Here is a 17,429-nt window from a genome sequence, read left to right as displayed (position 1 = left end):
CGAGCGCTGGCTGAACAGAGAGAGGAGTTACCTTCGGTAGAAGTCGTGACAGCAAACTGATATGTGACACATATTAATGCCAAAATAACATGCAAAACAGGCAAAGTTGCCTCTGTGTATATATATATATTATATATATATATATATATATATATATATATATATATATATATATATATATATATATATATATATATATATATATATATATATATATATGAAGTATGCTTTATGCGATATCTATATGTGATACACCCTTTCCAAAACCTAAATCTAACAGAGAGAAGTGTAGTTTGTGGATAAAAATTTGTGGACGACTTCATTCACAGTTGAACACAACAAGCAAGATAGCTAATGAAGGACACATTTGCTCCAAGGTAAGCAACTAAGTTAACCTTTTTCATAGTGTGTGATATCTCAATATATTACTAAGAGAAATAAAATAAACTGGCTAGATAAAGTTAGCAACAATGTTAACATTATACAACTAAGTTAAACTTTGTTAGCTAATGTCAGCTAGCTAACTTTGTTAGGCTACATGGTGTATCACAAATCTTAAGACATCATTCTTTCAGAACTTTGATGATGGGAAGTCAAGCCTTCAGTACCCAAATCCAGCTGCTGCTGCTGCTGATGCAACTGCTGGAGGAGGTTTAACCAAACCTAGCCTACATTACCAAATGTTAACAGACAGTCAGGGGCACATTTCATACGTTTATCCTTTATATAGAGGCTTTGTACATAAATGCAACTCGGCCACTCAGGAACATTCACTGTCTTCTTGGTAAGCAACTCCAGTGTATACTTGGCCTTGTGGTTTAGGTTATTATCCTGCTGAAAGGTGAATTTGTCTCCAAGTGTCTGTTGGAAAGCAGACTGAAACAGGTTTTCCCCTAGGATTTTACCTGTGCTTAGCTTTATTCCGTTGTTTTTTACCAAGAAGAAGGCTGCAAAGCCGAAACGTCTGTGTACGCTATCCCTGATTCAATGAAAAGGATGAAAAAACGAAGTATGCTTTATGCAATATCTTTTTGAGTGCGGACCCATTAAACAAAAGGTGTACAGTATTATAAACTCCCCAGTCCTTGCCGGTGACAAACATACCCATAATATGATGCCGTCACCACCATGCTTGAAAATATGAAGAGTGGTACTCAGTAACATGTTGTTGCATTTGCCCCAAACATACCGTTTCCTTTTCAGGACATAAGGTTATTTTCTTTTCTACATTTTTTTGCAGTTTTACTTTAGTGCCTTATAGCAAACAGGATGCATGTTTTGGAATATTTGTATTCTGTACAGGCTTCCTTCTTTTCACTTTGTCATTTAGGTAAGTAATGTGGAGTAACTACAATTTTCTCCTATCACAGCCACTAATTCCTGAACGTTTTCCTTCCTCGTCCTTCTCGCCAGCTGTGATTTTGGGCAGCTCCATGGTAAGAAATGTGACTGTTCCTGGTGCAAAAAAACAATGTCCTATCCCGGAGCTCGAGTAAATAATATTACTAAGCTGCTCCCGAATGTACTACATCAGGACATGGAAATAGATTCTATTGTAGTCCATGTGGGTTTTAATTACATTGTGAAGGGCAGCTCTGAACAGCTGAAATTGAATTTTAAAGAGCTAATTGACTCTCTGTTTGTAAAGAGCTAATTGACTCTTTGTTTGACACTAACAGAAGACCCATTGTCCCGCCCTGACCTGAGATATCTCTGTTTTCTTTATATTTTGGTTAGGTCAGGGTGTGACTAGGGTGGGTACGCTAGTTTTGTATTGTCTAGGGGTTTTGTATTGTCTAGGGTTTTTGTATGTCTAGGGTTTTGTAGGTCTAGGGTTTTGTAGGTCTCTGGGTTTTGATAATTCTATGTTGGCCTGATATGGTTCCCAATCAGAGACAGCTGTTGATCGTTGTCTTTGATTGGCTTGGCTGTGTAGTTGCCTGTCAGCACTCGTTTGTATAGCTTCGTGGTTCATTTTGTTATTTTGTTATTTTGTTCAGTGTTCATTATTTTAATAAATAAGAATGTACGTATACAACGCTGCGCCTTGGTCCGATCTGTATAACGAACTTGACACCCATCCTATCTGGCCCTGTGCCCTCATTGAATCGTGGCATTGAACACTTTAGCAGGATTCTTTCTCTTCACAACTGGTTACGTGATTATTGCAGCTCAATGGGTGTAACTTTTTTTTGACAATTTCAATACCTTTTGGAAACAAAACACGTTTTATAAGGAGGATGGGATCCACCCAAATTATTTGGGTTCCTGGATCCTTTCACAGTATTATAGGGCTGCGTTCAGACAATGACTTATCAATGACTCAAGCCTAGCTCAGCTTATCCCTACCATTGTGACACAGAGTTGTCATAATGCTTGAGCAATTGTACATTACACCAAGGGCGTTGGTAGACACAATACAATGTAAGTAACCTAATTTATGTCCCTCTAACTGCTCTGAATGATGTCAGGCTGGTAGGTGTAGAAAGTCAGGCGTTGGAGAGCAGAGATGAGTGAAACAAAGCATTACCCGACAGCACAGAGTAAACAATTTACAAAGTGGAAAAAAGAACGGTTGCCACAAAACATGGGTCATAAACAGCACCGGTACAAACCAGCCGGAACATTCCGACCTGAATAAATAACAATCACACAGAAAGACATGGGGGAAACAGAGGGTTAAATATATGACCAGTAATTGGGAAATGAAAACCAGGTGTGAGGAAAAATGAGACAAAACAAATGGAAAATGACAAATGGATCGGCGATGGCTAGAAGACTGGTGATGTTGACCGCTGAACAAGGAGAGGCATCAACTTTGGCCGAAGTCATGACAGTACCCCCCTTGACGTGCGTCTCCAGCAGCGCATCGACACCGGCCTCGGGGACGACCCGGAGGACGAGGCGTAGGGCGATCCGGATGGAGGCGGTGGAACTCTCGCAGCATTGAAGGATCCAACACGTCCTCCACCAGAACCCAGCATCTCTCCTCCAGACCATACCCCTCCTAGTCCACGAGATACTGAAGGTCCCTCGCCCGACGTCTCGAATCCAGTATGGAACGAACGGAGTGCGGCGGGGCCCCCTCGATGTCCAGAGGGGGCGGAGGAACCTCCTGCACCTTAGAATCCTGGAGCGGGCCAGCCACCACCAGCCTGAGGAGAGACACATGGAACGAGGGGTTAATGCGGTAATTTGGGGGCTTTGTACTTAACGCCTGCTCAATGTCCTCGTCCAGCTCCCACACGACCAGCGCTACCAGGCAGGAGGCCGGGGGTATGGGAGTATGATCTGTGAGCCGCTCCTCTGTGTCATACAGCTGGGACAGTGCATCTGCCTTCACATTTTGGGAACCTGGTCTGTAGGACAGGGTGAAAACAAAACGGGTAAAAAACACAGTTCCCTGAAAATCTCATCTACAAAGGCCTGGAAGACTGGTGGAGCATTTATCAACCCGTATGGCATGACACGGTACTCATAGTGCCCTGAGGTGGTACTGAAAGCTGTCTTACACTTGTCTTCCACTTGTCTCCCTCCCGGATACGCACCAGGTTGTAAGCGCTCCTGAGATCCAATTTGGTGAAGAAGCACGCCGCGTGCATTGACTTAATCGCACTGGCTATGAGAGGTAGCCGGTAACTGTACCTAACAGTGATCTGGTTGATACCTCGATAGTCAATACACGGGCGCAGACCTCCATCCTTCTTCTTCAGAAAAAAGAAACTTGAGGTGGAAGGTGAAGTGGAAGGCTGAATGTTTCCCTGCCCCAGGGATTCGGAGACGTTTGTTTCCATATCCGCCGTCCCCTCCTGTGACAGGGGATACACGTGACTCCTGGGAAGTGCTGCGTCTACAAGGAGATTTAGCGCACAACCCCCCCCGTCGATGGGGTGGTAATTGAGTCAAATCGACATATTCAGAGGGGATGCACACGGTGGAGACCTGGTCTGGACTTTCCACCATAGTCGCACCAACGGAAACGCCTAAACACCTCCCAGAGCACTTTCGTGACCACCCCGTGAGAGCCCTCTGTTGCCACGAAATAGTGGGGTCATGACAGGTCAACCAGGGTAGGCCCAGCACCACAGGAAACACAGGAGAATCAATAAGGAAGAGACTGATTCTCTCCTTGTGACCCTCCTGCATCACCATGCCCAGTGGAGCGGTGGCCTCCCTAATTAGCCCTGACCCTAATGGTTGACTATCTAGGGTGTGAATTTGGAAGGGCATATCCACTGGAACAATAGGGAACCCTAAACTATGGGCAAATGATCTGTCAATAAAGTTCCCAGCTGCGCCTGAATCTATGAGCCCCTTAAGCTGGGAATGCGGGGAAAAATCAGGAAAATTAATACATTAAACATGTGTGCAACAGAGGGCTCTGGGTGAGCCTGGTGCCGACTCCCCTGGGGTGACACGAGAGTGCCCTGTCTGCTGCCTTGACTCCCAGAGGAACCTCCCCAGCACCGACCGGCAGTGTGCCCTCTGCGGCCACAGATGGTGCATGGACCGGCCAACCTCCTCCGGTCGCCCTAATAGCAGCACCTCCCAGCTCCATGGGCGTAGGAGCGGTGGTGCTGGGGGATGGATGACCCCGATCTGGACGTCCGTGGGTAGCCAGCAGGTTATCCAACCGGGTGGACAGGTCCACCAGCTGGTCAAATGTGAGAGTGTTGTCCCTGCAGGCCAACTCCCGACTGACGTACCAGCGTAAACTACAACGGTAGTGATAGATCAGGGCCCTGTTGTTCCATCCCGCGCCGGCGGCCAGGGTCCAAAAGTCCAAGGCGAACTCCTGTGCGCTCCTCGTCCCCTGCCTAAGGTGGACGAGACGTTCACAATTGGACCTCGAATTGGTCCAACACAGCGTCTCCTTCCTCCTATACGGCGTTGGCCCAATCCAGGGCTTTCCCTGAGAGACAGGAAACGAGGGCGGACACGCTCTCACGGCCCGAAGGAGCCGGGTGGATGGTTGCCAGGTAGAGCTCCAGCTAGAGTAGGAACCCCTGACATCCCGCAGCCGTCCCATCATACTACCTCGGAAGAACGAGCTGAATCCCACTGGTACCGGGTGAAGGAGGGGTGAGTAATGGTGCCCTTGGTGGTGCTGGTGGAGGCGCTGGAGGAACTCCTCTTCTCTTCCAACGATGATCCATGGTGGTGCCGAGATGTTGTAGCATGGCTGCATGCTGCTGGACGCGCTCCTCGACCCCTAACAGGGGTCCTGCTGACTCCATATGGTGAGGTGTGTGATTTTGTCAGGCTGGTGGGTGTAGCTGGTGTAGAAAGTCAGGCGCAGGACAGCAGAGATGAGTGAAACAACGCACTTTACTTGACAGCACAAAGTAAACAATTTACAAAGTGCAAAAAAATAACAGTTGCCACAAAACATGGGTGATAAACAGCACTCGGTACAAACCAGCCTGAACAAATAACAGTCACACACAAAGACATGGGGGAAACAGAGGGTTAAATACATGACCAGTAATTGGGAAATGAAAACCAGGTGTGTGGAAAAACGAGACAAAACAAATGGAAAATGACAAATGGATTGGCGAAGGCTAGAAGACCGGTAACGTCGACCGCCGAACACCACCCGAACAAGGAGAGGCATCAACTGCGGCCAAAGTCGCGACAGCTGATCCTACAGCTATTGTATGCTGTAGTCATGAACCAGATTTATACTGTTAGCACTGAGGCGGTGTGCCCTAGGAGGAAGTCCACTGTGTGCAGCTCATCCTGCACTAACATAAATAACATGAGCATATCTACTTCTGCTAAGCTTTGAGTAAAGCCAGTGTGTCTATGTATGCGGATGACCCAACATTATACATGGCAACTACTACAGCGACTGAAATGACTGCAACACTCAACAAAGAGCTGCAGTTAGTTTCAGAGTGGGTGGCAAGAAAGAAGTTAGTCCTAAATATTTCTAAAACTAAAAGCATTGTATTTGGAACAAATCATTTACTAAACCCTAAACCTCAACTAAATATTGTAATAAATAATATGCACTGCTTGGAGTAATCCTGGATTGTAAACTGTCATGGTCAAAACATATTGATACAACTGTAGCTAAGATGGGGAGAAGTCTGTCCATAATAAAGCAATGCTCTACCTTCTTAACAGCACTATCAACAAGGCAGATCCTACAGGCCCTAGTTTTGTTGCACTTGGATTACTGTTCAGTAGTGTGGTCAAGTGCCACAAAAAGGGACAGCCCTTGGATATACACGGAGATCTAATATCAATAATATGCATGTGAATTTCTCCTGGATCAAAGTGGAGGAGAGATTGACTTCATCACTTGTACTTGTATTTATGAGAGGTATTGACATGTTGAATGCACTGAGCTGTCTGTTTGAACTACTGGCGCACAGCTCGGACACCCATGCATACCCCACAAAACTTGCCACAAGAGGTCTCTTCACAGTCCCCTAGTCCAGAACAGACTATGGGAGGCACACAGTACTACATAGAGCCATGACTACATGGAACTCAATTCCACATCAAGTAACTGATGCAAGCAGTAAAATTAGATTTTTTAAAACTAATACAAATATACCTTATTGTGAAGCAACACAAACATAGGCACATACACATGCATACACACACGCATTATATATTACACACTTTTCACACAAGTACACATGGATTTTGTATTGTAGATATATGCTAGTGATGGAATAGGGGCCAAAGGGCACACAGTGTGTTGTGAAATCTGTGAATGTATTGTAATGTTTTTAGAATTATATAAACTGCCTTAATTTTGCTGGACCCAAGGATGAGTAGATGCTGCCTTGGCAACAGCTAACGGGGATCCATAATAAATACTAAATACACTTGAGAGAGAATGCAACCGACCCAACTGGCCAGTGCTGGGCTAGGTAGAATCACAGGCTGCATGATCAGTGCATGGGCAGGGTGTGGGGTGCATGGGAACAGTCTGATTGGCTAAAGCCACAATCTGGAGGTGATCGATATCTCTCACTTGACGAGTGGCGCCAGCCAGACATAAACAACAACACACACCCTGGAAATGAGTTCCACAGTACCCTTGGCAGGGGGATTTCTGTAACACTGTTTTAAAAATTCTGTTTGTGGTTGTCAGTAACTGGCGGATGGCTCATGTACCTCCAAGTTTATTTGCTAATTTACATCGACATTGGTGTGATTTCGGCTTAGATATGATGGTATGGAGATTTTAATTTAACATTGAGCTTCAACCAATGACACTATATAAATCATTGGATACAATTAATTGTTGGCGTGGTTGTGTGGTAATTAGGTCCTACATTTAACTTCATGACATTAAACTATCTGATTAAGCCACACATTAACTGACACAAACACGTTATTCTAGTTCAAAAGAAAGAACAGAACAAACATGCACCAAACAAACATTCATTGAATTCACACCATAGGCTTACTGTGATGCAGCTGTCACTGAATTAAATGGTGTGTGTGTGTGAGCACACGCTTGTGTGTAAGGCTTGTGTGTGAGAGAGAGAGTGAGCCATTAACCTATATTACAGAGGACATAGTGTTGTTATGAGGCGTTCAGGAGTAGCTCCCTCAGTAGTGCAGATATTGCAGGTGGTGAAGGCTGTGGGATAGCTGCCTTCAGTTTCAACATCAAACCCCTGGGCCTCAGCAGGGGGAATATGCCCTGGGCCTCAGCAGGGGGAATATGCCCCTGGGCCTCAGCAGGGGAATATGCCCTGGGCCTCAGCAGGGGGAATATGCCCTGGGCCTCAGCAGGGGAATATGCCCTGGGCCTCAGCAGGGGAATATGCCCTGGGCCTCAGCAGGGGAATATGCCCTGGGCCTCAGCAGGGGAATATGCCCTGGGCCTCAGCAGGGGGAATATGCCCTGGGCCTCAGCAGGGGGAATATGCCCTGGGCCTCAGCAGGGGGAATATGCCCCGGGATTCATTTGAGCTGGCTGCACCTCTCCATTTTCCACTGTTTAGTTCCGGAACCTATTTGTCCAGATTTGGTACCTCTCGTGGCATGAAAAAAATTATTTCACTTTTTGAAGTTTAAATATCCAAATAAAAGCGATTAATGTTCATTCGAGTTGCCTCTTCGTTATGTAATGTGAAAAAGTGGTTGTCCAGGGCCTGATATTCTAAGAGTTGATTCGGGTTGGGTCAGCCAGGTTTATGGGTTGTGTAACATTGTAACCTATGTTTAGACCAATGCGTGGCCATGGCTTTGTGAGTAACACGCCTGTATCTCTCACAGAACTAGAATGAGATGAACTTTCTATGATCTCTCTCTGCTCTGATAGACATGAGTCACAACTCTTATTTCTCCAGCATTGCATTTATTTACTTATAGGCCAGCAGCATACCACCCTGCATCCCACTGCTCGCTTGCCTCTGAAGCTAAGCAGACGGTGGTCTGGGTTGGTCCCTAGATGGGAGACTAGATGCTGCTGGTGTTACGATCCTCGTTTGTGGAATGACCGGACCAAGGTACAGCGTGGTAGGCGTACATCGTTCTTTTTATTGATGACACCCAAAGCAAAATAACAACAACAAAAACGAAAGCGCACAGTTCTGTAAGGCAAAATAAAATATACAGAAAACAAGATCCCACAAAACCCAAAAGGAAAATAACAACCTATATATGATCCCCAATCAGAGACAACAATAGACAGCTGCCTCTGATTGGGGACCATACTCAGCCAAAAACACAAAGAAATAGAAAACAGATTTTCCCACCCGAGTCACACCCTGACCTAACCAAACATAGAGAATAATAAGGATCTCTAAGGTCAGGGCGTGACAGTAACCCCCCAAAGGTGTGGACTCCGGCCGCAAACCTGAACCTATAGGGGAGGGTCCAGGTGGGCATCTACTCTCGGTGGAGGCTCCGGTGCGGGACGCCGACCCCGCTCCGCTTGAGGCTCCCCCTACTTCGGTGATGCCTCTGGTGCAGGGATTGTTGTGGGGACCTCCGAACCGTAGATCGTCGACAGAGGCTCTGGACTGGGAACCCTCGCTGAAGGCTCTGGACTGGAAACCCTCGCTGAAGGCTCCGGACTGGAAAACCTCACTGGAGGCGGGGCTTTACCTAGCAAAGACTTATAGATGACCTGGAGCCAGTGGGTTTGGCGACGAATATGTAGCTAGGACCAGACAACAAGAGCATACAGGTCGCAGTGGTGGGTAGTATATGGGGCTTTGGTGACAAAATGGATGGCACTGTTATAGACTGCATTCAATTTGTTGAGTAGAGCGTTGGAGGCTATTTTGTAAATGACATCGCTGAAGTAGGATGGTCAGTTTTACGAGGGTATGTTTGGCAGCATGAGTGAAGGAGGCATAGTTGCGAAATAGGAGGCCGATTCTAGATTTAACTTTGGATTGGAGATGCTTAATGTGAGTCTGGAAGGAGTTTACAGTCTAGCCAGACACCTAGGTATTTATAGTTGTCCACATATTCTAAGTCAGAACCGTCCAGAGTAGTAATGCTAGTCGGGCAGGTGCGGGAAGCGAGCGGTTGAAGAGTATGCACTTAGTTTTACTAGCATTTAAGAGCAGTTGGAGGCCACGGAAAGATGGGTTTCCTGACTCTCTGTGGTCACAAAAGATCCCATGGCACTTATTGTAAGAGTAAGGGTGTTAACAATGGTGTCCTGGCTAAATTCCCAATCTGGTCTTCATACCATCATGGCCAACTAATCATCCCCAGCTTTCAATTGGCTCGTTCATCCCCTTCCTCTCTCTGTAACTATTCCCCAGGTTGTTGCTGTTAATGAGAATGTGTTCTCAGTCATCTTACCTGGTAAAACAAATGGAATCACAGCCACGTGAAGGTGTCCGGAGGAGCTGCAGCACCCCTGATAAATTGAAATACATTTTCTAAAGTTATAGAATAATGGCTGTCTGTGTGCAAAGCTGTCATCAAGGCAAAGGGTGACTACTTTGAAGAATCTAAAATCTCAAATATATTTTTATTTGTTTAACCCTTGAATGAGTAGGTGTCCAAACTTTTGACTGGTACTGTATATTTGAATGAGTTGGTACGGTACCTCGGAACTCCCCATTTCACACCCCTCTTGCGCTCACTTTTTGTTCTGGCATCGCCTGATTTAGAAATTGAGCACTGAATATACTTCAGACTAGAATGAGTCCCCAGTGAGTACTAAACTTTATTATTTACCAGGGGTATATTCATTAGTCGGAATCCATTGCAAAACGTTTAATCTGTTGCGAAACATTTTGCAACGAAAATATATTTTCTATTGGACAAATTCAGGTAGGTCCCTCCCTGTTTCGTTCGGTTTGCTCCTGTTTGGTTCCTAGAGTAACCGATAAACAGTTTCCGTTATAAAACTTTTTGCAACAGACCAAACATTTTGCAACAGTCTGCGACTTAATGAATAAATCTCAGGTTTATGGATGCTTTTGTCTCAGTTTCATGGTTTTAGTAAGAGACACCGTCTTGGGAAGAATGGGCTTCTAGTACGACAGTATTTTCACTGATGAAATACCTTGTTTATTATAAGTTCAACATCTACTGTTTCTGGGTGGATTCCTGGTGTGATTAATTATTTTCCACATTCAGGATGTGGAGTTCAAGCCTGTGCCACTGAAAGCCAGAGAAGATGAGGAGTACATGCTGGCCCTGTAACAGGAGATGACGGAAACCATGAGACGACTACCCAACATCAGGCCTCTGGCTAGGAAAGGTGAGAGAGTGCATTAGCAGCAATAGTCAGTGTACAGTACTGTATGACATCATCCACTAAGACAATAGCATGAGGTGAGTTAATGGTACACTCAGGAACCGGAGCCATTTAATCATATTCTATCTAGAGACAGAGAGGCAGATCTAGGAGAGACTAATGCTTTAGAAATCCCTGACCTGACTAAGCTTGAATTTAGAGCACATACTCTTCTGGGGTAAATTGGTGTATCCGTGTATCAAGTGTAGCCTTATTGATATAGAAGGATAACTCATTTATCTGGAGCTTTGAGTTGTCCAATGTCTCATATGCTCAATGTACTACAGGAGAAACGCATTTAAGAGATTTTCTGCAGATTTTTAAAGATGATTCGAAACGTGCTTGACTTAATTGAGCATTTAGTGTCTGTTCATAACCTTTACTGTTTACATATCAAATGGATGTGGAAAGATACAAGGCGAGGTGTCAAGAGGCAAAACTTGTTGGCTGAGGAGAGGATACCAGGTAAATGGTGAATTTGGTCATCATCCGTTTGATTTCAATATAACTTATGTTTGGCGTTAGACTGGCAGCTCTTTCCAAAAGAACTAATGCCTCAAAAGAAAAAGTTTAACTTTAAACCGGGTACTTAGTTCTTCATCAAACTTTTTTTTTTTTTTTTTACAATATGACATCATACTAACAGATATATTTACAAGTAAACATAATATTAGCAAGTGCAAAGAAAATACCCATAAGGTATCAAGGATAGAAAAAGCAGAATCTAAATTAGATGTCACTTTCATCACTTTTATTCATATTTAAATGTACTGATTAAACAACCATTCTGTGGAAATGAGGGGTTGGGATTAGTTTGTACATTCGGAAGTGTCATTCTAATGACCTTCCCATAATGTGCAGTGTGTGTGTGAAAGCTGTTTGTTAGAGAGGAAGAAATTGGAGGAGTTGGACGAGGAGGATTTAGAAGAGGTAACTCTCCCCCTCATTGTAACAGAAGCACAATTTGATCTGATTCACTTTAGTAGTCAACTTCTATCAGACAATGTATTAGATTTCAAATAGATACAAGTTGTTCGCCTGCACACTTCCATACATTTACTGCATTTGGTACCGAGGCATCTCAGAGAGTTTCTGGGGATGATAAATGGCATGTATTTGTAATGCTGGAAGATCACGATGTGAAATATGAGGCATTGGATTGCTACTTATGCATGCACATAACATTCACACACACACCAATTCAGTTTAATGGAGAAATGCCCAGTTTAACAGTTACCTTTTGGTAGGAAAATGACATTGCTATTTTGAAGATGATTTTGGTGTAGTGATGACATGGATGAAGCCTCATATTTAACCTCCGACTGCATGTTAATGGATACTGGCTGAATGTCATTCTTCCAAATGTATGTTTTTCCTGAAAGTTATGGTTGATCTTTTACCAAATAGCCATTGGCTATATGACGAACACTGTCAGCAAGTTAACACATTTTGTTTGGTGAAACTATACGCACGATGAGAGAATCATCAAGACGTGTGTGGTGGAAGTGAGTTTGCATTAGAATATGTAGATCTTTGTATAAACAAAATGAGAATTATACAAAACAAAAACCAACATGAACACACTCAAGTCTGAGCATCAATAATTTATTCAAAATATACTTTCTTTTCAGCCTGTAAGGCTGCATTTACACGAGCAGCCAAATTCTGGAGTTTGTTTTTCATAAATTGGACCAATATTTGGAAAAAATAATAATTGGGCTGCCTGTGTCTATGCAGCCATAGTGTTCCACAGGTTGAAGGCACATACTGTTCATAACACTAGTGATGAGGAAAATAAACTACATTATAAACTGGGTGGTTTGAGCCCTGAATGCTGATTGGCTGAAAGCTGTAGTATATCAGACGTATACCACGGGTATGACTAAACATGTATTTTTACTGCTCTAATTACATTGGCAACCAGTTTATAAATATAACATTTCACTGGAATATACCTAGCTAGTGTTGGGCAACATTGTGCATTTCCCGTTTCGTCACCCTTGCCCTTAGTAGAAATGAAAGTTGTGGGACTCCCAACACAGTTCTTCCAAGACAAGCAAAAATATCAAAACAATGTTCAAGAAAATTTGCATCACATTTTAGACTAACTTCAATACTGATGTTGGAATAAGACTAATATTGCACAGATAAATTACTTATTTTAAGTGACAAGTGGCAGCAATCAGTACTGTTTTGACCAAGAACAAACCCCACTTCAGACAGTGTTATGGTGGAACTAGTCTCATCAGCTGACAAGAGGGGCAGAATAAGCAGTTGGGTCCCACTGTGCAAAAAAAAAAACTTGCTTTAAAAACATGTTTTAAAAACGTACATACTGCATGTCCACTGAAACAATTCAACAGATTGTCCTCATTTCCCCCTTATAATTTCCCAATGGATTCTGTTCCCTATAAAGTGATTCTCAGAGCTTGGATAATCACTTTTTCACAACTGCTCAGATACCTCCAGCTCCTGCAGTTTGTCTAAATCCCTCACTACGTTTTCTCTTTCTTAGGGCCTGGGTGGTCATCCACCTCATTGTGTCTCTGTGAGTTTGGTTTGGGTATGTTTCCAGCCTGAGGTCCTGAGTTGGGCTTTCCATTGACTTCCACAGGCTCAGGAATCTGGGCATGCTGCATGCCCTTAGGATTGGTCGACGGCGTGGTGGTGTGGTGGCTAACGTCCGCCTTCATCAGCACCTCATAATACAACAGGTAGAACACTGGTGTGACAATGACAACCACCACCATGATGGCCACCGCCGTCCACCACCTCATGCCCCAGTCCGCCCCATGGTAGGGGTCCTTCCTGAAGACAGGCTTGAAGTCAGAATCCCCCAGTAGTAAGGGCTGCTGGAGGGTCAGGGAGGAGACCACCTCATTCAGGCTGCTTCTGGAGGTGCCGGTAGACTTGACTAGCAGCTCGATGTCTTTGTCCTTCTCCTGCAGGAAGCTGCCCACGCTGTCTGTGGATGAGGAGGAGTCTGTGGAGATCTCCGTAGAGATAGGGGGCTGGGGGAAACGTCGGAGGCCTGTGGGGGAGGCAGATTTGAGAGGCGCGATGCTGTGAGTCTCTGTCAGCACGCTGAAGCGTTTCACAGGGATCTTGATGGATCTCAGCGCAAAGAAGTCCTGCTCTGTCAACAGGTTGTTGGCCCTCTTGATGTCTGCCACCTACGGCACACAGACAAAACAAAGGATTTCACTTTACTTGGGTAGCAAAAAAAGTTGTGTGAAAAGTCCAAGCTGGTCTGTCTGTAAGGGCTTCGTCATTAGAGAGTAAGACAGGTATTAAGGTTGACTTACTGAGCAGTGGTACTGCAGCGAGAAGCTATTCAGAGTGTCCCCTTCTTTGATGTCTCGGACCAGGTGGACAATGTCGTCCAACTTCTCCCTGGAGGTGCTCCTGCGCAGCCTGTCCCGGCCTCGGGAGCGTAGTTCGTAGCTCTCACCATCCTCCTCCGAGAGATCATTCTCAGAGCTGTTCCCAAATAGGTAGGCGTGTCCTCCATTGGCAGGCTGCACCGTCGTGGCCGACTGGAAACCATAGTGCGGGCTTCTCCCAGTCATTTTTCACTCTAAACAGAGGAGCAAGACATTGTAATTGAAAGCTACACAAGAGTTGTGTCATTAAAAATGATACCCAATGTATGAGGTTGAAGTCAAATTTCACCTGTTTGATATTTCCCAAAGGAAATTTCCAGATTTTCAAAGATGTACAGGGAATATTGGCATCACTGTCAACAGCTGTCAGTTTTTTCAATAAAGGAGTAAACCATGTTTGTCAGGTTTCAGCTTGTTTTGAAAGCTGCAGCTAGCCTACACATTACTTTCAATATAGCATGCATTGGCACGTTTTGAAGCCTCTAGTATGTGAGGCGCAGAGCATTTAGTCCAACTCTTGGATCTTCAGAGGGGTGATTAAACTTAACTGACTAGCTAAAGTCCACTGCACCTATCTTGTACGTTCAACCAGTAATACTGACTGATAAGATAGATACCCCAGGGACTGCAATGTAATCAAGGTCCTAGTTTATATAATCTGTGGCTAGCTAATGTAGCCGTTGTTTTCCATTTGACATTCAGAGAGGAACGTCTGCTACTGATGTAGCCGACTGAATTCCACTCCATGGTGAAGGCAGTTTCTGATGAACTTCACCAACGGAGTGGAGCAGAGACCAGGCTTTGGAATCCAACTCGGAGTACATTGATTCGCCCAAGGTCAATACTTTGGTTTCCTTGTTGAGATTCAATTGGCACATGCAAATTTGCACCTAATTGTCATCTTAGAGCAACATCAACAAGCAAACAGTCAGTGGTTGTATTTGATTAACATTTATTGAAAAAGTATATATTTCAGCAAACAAAGAAAGTCACGCAACTACAGAGGACAAACATTGGTACAATATGATAGTTAAGGGTACAAGACTGGGAACATATCTGGCTGTGTTGGCAAAATCACTACATATCCCATCGAGCCAGGCGGGGAGAGGCTGCCTGTTGTCACAGTTCCAAGACCAGTCAGAATCGTCCAGCTAACCCTACACCAATGACGCCGGTGGATCTCAAAACTGAACTTGGATCTGCGTTAAGTAGCAATAATATATTTCACCACAGTCGTCTCAACACAGTCACAACTATTCAACAAAGTAAAATATTTTTTAAGTTTCATTCTAAATAGCAAAGGAGTTTTGAAGTTGAGGGTACAGTATATGAAGTTTGGCAATGAGGACGAAAACTAGCGTAATTCTGCAAGCCAGCTAGTTTAGCCAAGGGAAACCAGATCATGGCTGGAAGGGATCCAGCATTTGTCAAATTAACGTCAGATTGGACTTTTCGTAGCAGGTTAGGAAACTGGTTTAGAGTTAGCCAAAATGCACAACAAAAAAATCTCCTTCTGGTATTATTTTGATAGAAGTTGAATCGATTCGTTTTCCTTAAATACAAGTAATCGTGTATTGTATGTATTATGAATCGCAATTAGCTGCTTTGTTTGTCTCTGTATTGTTTATTCAAACGTGTCGCTGTCATCTCCTGGTATCAGTGCATAAAAACTTCTGTTTTCTGGTTGAGTCTAACCACGACTTGAAACCCGGGGCAAATTAGCTCTGGCCTAGTGCGCTCTCGTCTAATTCAAGAGACTCGTTTTTAGATATCAGAAGCTGGCAGCGAAAAGTTTGATTAAACAATTCGGTGACAAAAGGAATAAAACCAGACGACATATATTTAAAGGAGAGCGAATGGATATACAATCCCGAAATCAGTTGTATCTGTCAATAGTAAATCAAAGTTTAAAATTATGTTTGCGTGAACCCTTAACCCTTAACATGGAATTAATAGTGCAATCGTTTTCCGGTAGACTCCTCACCACTAATAACTGTCATGCGAAAGAAGCAGTAAGAAGAAGTAATTCACTTTCACTAATAATTTATGCCAATTTATACAGGAGCACGGAGATACCGCACTGGCTAATCGTAAACTAACACTATGCGGGCAAACAACTAGCAAGCTAGCGATTGTGTTCTCACGATAAACTAACGCTATCTACACCTAAAACGCAAGCAACCGATCACTTTGTAACCCAACTGATTGGGGCAGGTGCCAAATCCCTAACTAACGCTAAGCTAGTTAGCTTGGCTGGCAACTAAAGGAGGGCTAGCTAACCTGTGTTAGCATCTCTACCCATTTTTTTTTTTTTTTCAGTTAACGTGCCTTAGTTAGATAGCTATCTATAGTACATTGACGATTATTGTCGCGTGGAAAGGTTCGTGTTACATTTAGCGAATTAAAAAGTCACGAAGCACCAATAGTTTATTTACCTGAAAACATGAGCAACGTTCTTCGACGACCTAAGCCATTTCCATTCTTCCTCTGGCTACTATCAAATACATAATTGGCTACTAGCGAAACAAATGAACGCCACCAGCGTGTCGTGAGCAACAATTGTGTAATCGGCAGTTAGCCTTAAAAAATAAAAGTCCCCCATTGAAACGGATGCAATTGTATTTACTTATATTTAACTAGGCAAGTCAGTTAAAAGAACAAATTCTTATTTACAATGACGACCTAACCTGGACGACACTGGGTTAATTGTGCGCCGCCCTATGGGACTCCCAATCATGGCCGGTTGTGATGCAGCCTGGAATCAAACTAGGGTCAGTAGTGAGTACTGAGATGCTGTGCCTTAGACCGCTGCGCTACTCGGTAGCAAACGGATATAGATAGTGAAAACATGCAACAATTGAACTAGATTAATGTTAAACAAGGTTGGAATGTTACAATTATAAGCTAATTAAAAATCCTTTGAAATCACATTGTGGATGTACTTGAATTCAAAATTGCATTGGGGGCATAATTACATTGTCCTTAATTTACATTTTAGTAGACACTCTTATCCAGAGCATACATCTTTCACACTGGTCTCCAGTTGGAATCAAACCCACAACCCTGGCATTGCAAGCACCATGCTCTGCAAACTGAGCCACACAAATACTTCAGAACGTTTTAATACCCTGTGACTTTTTCCACATTTTGTTGTGTTATGCCCTGAATTTAAAATGGATTAAATGGAGATGTGTCACTGGCCTACACACAATACCCCATAATGTCAAAGTGGAATTATGTTTTTAGATTTAAAAAAAATAAATTACTAAAATTGTTGAGTCAATACGTATTCAACCCCTTTGTTATGG

The 17,429-nt window shown here is 43.8% G+C and overlaps 1 protein-coding gene across 1 annotated transcript; it reads right to left on the bottom strand.

The window, feature by feature from the left end:
- Positions 1–12,327: 12,327 nt before the first annotated feature.
- On the bottom strand, positions 12,328–16,715 carry LOC112246874 (lysM and putative peptidoglycan-binding domain-containing protein 3). Its single transcript, XM_024415468.2, has 3 exons — positions 16,557–16,715; positions 14,044–14,315; positions 12,328–13,911 (listed from the first exon to the last, which is right to left on the bottom strand). Exons 2-3 carry the CDS (start codon positions 14,305–14,307, stop codon positions 13,234–13,236), a joined length of 942 nt encoding a protein of 313 aa, XP_024271236.1. The 5' UTR covers positions 14,308–14,315; positions 16,557–16,715; the 3' UTR covers positions 12,328–13,233.
- Between the last annotated feature and the right edge of the window lie 714 nt (positions 16,716–17,429).

Source organism: Oncorhynchus tshawytscha, linkage group LG04 (assembly GCF_018296145.1).
Source record: "Oncorhynchus tshawytscha isolate Ot180627B linkage group LG04, Otsh_v2.0, whole genome shotgun sequence".
Lineage (NCBI taxonomy): Eukaryota > Metazoa > Chordata > Actinopteri > Salmoniformes > Salmonidae > Oncorhynchus > Oncorhynchus tshawytscha.
Note: the sequence above shows the minus strand (reverse complement) of the source record. Positions and strands in the feature narration are given on the sequence as shown.

What these genes read in the sequence shown, in the direction of transcription:
- LOC112246874 (XM_024415468.2), bottom strand. Translation starts at nt 14,307, where the DNA reads ATGACTGGGAGAAGCCCGCACTATGGTTTCCAGTCGGCCACGACGGTG. An exon ending in CGCTGCAGTACCACTGCTCA is followed by an intron (nt 13,912 to 14,043) that starts GTAAGTCAACCT and finishes TGTGTGCCGTAG; the next exon opens with GTGGCAGACATCAAGAGGGC.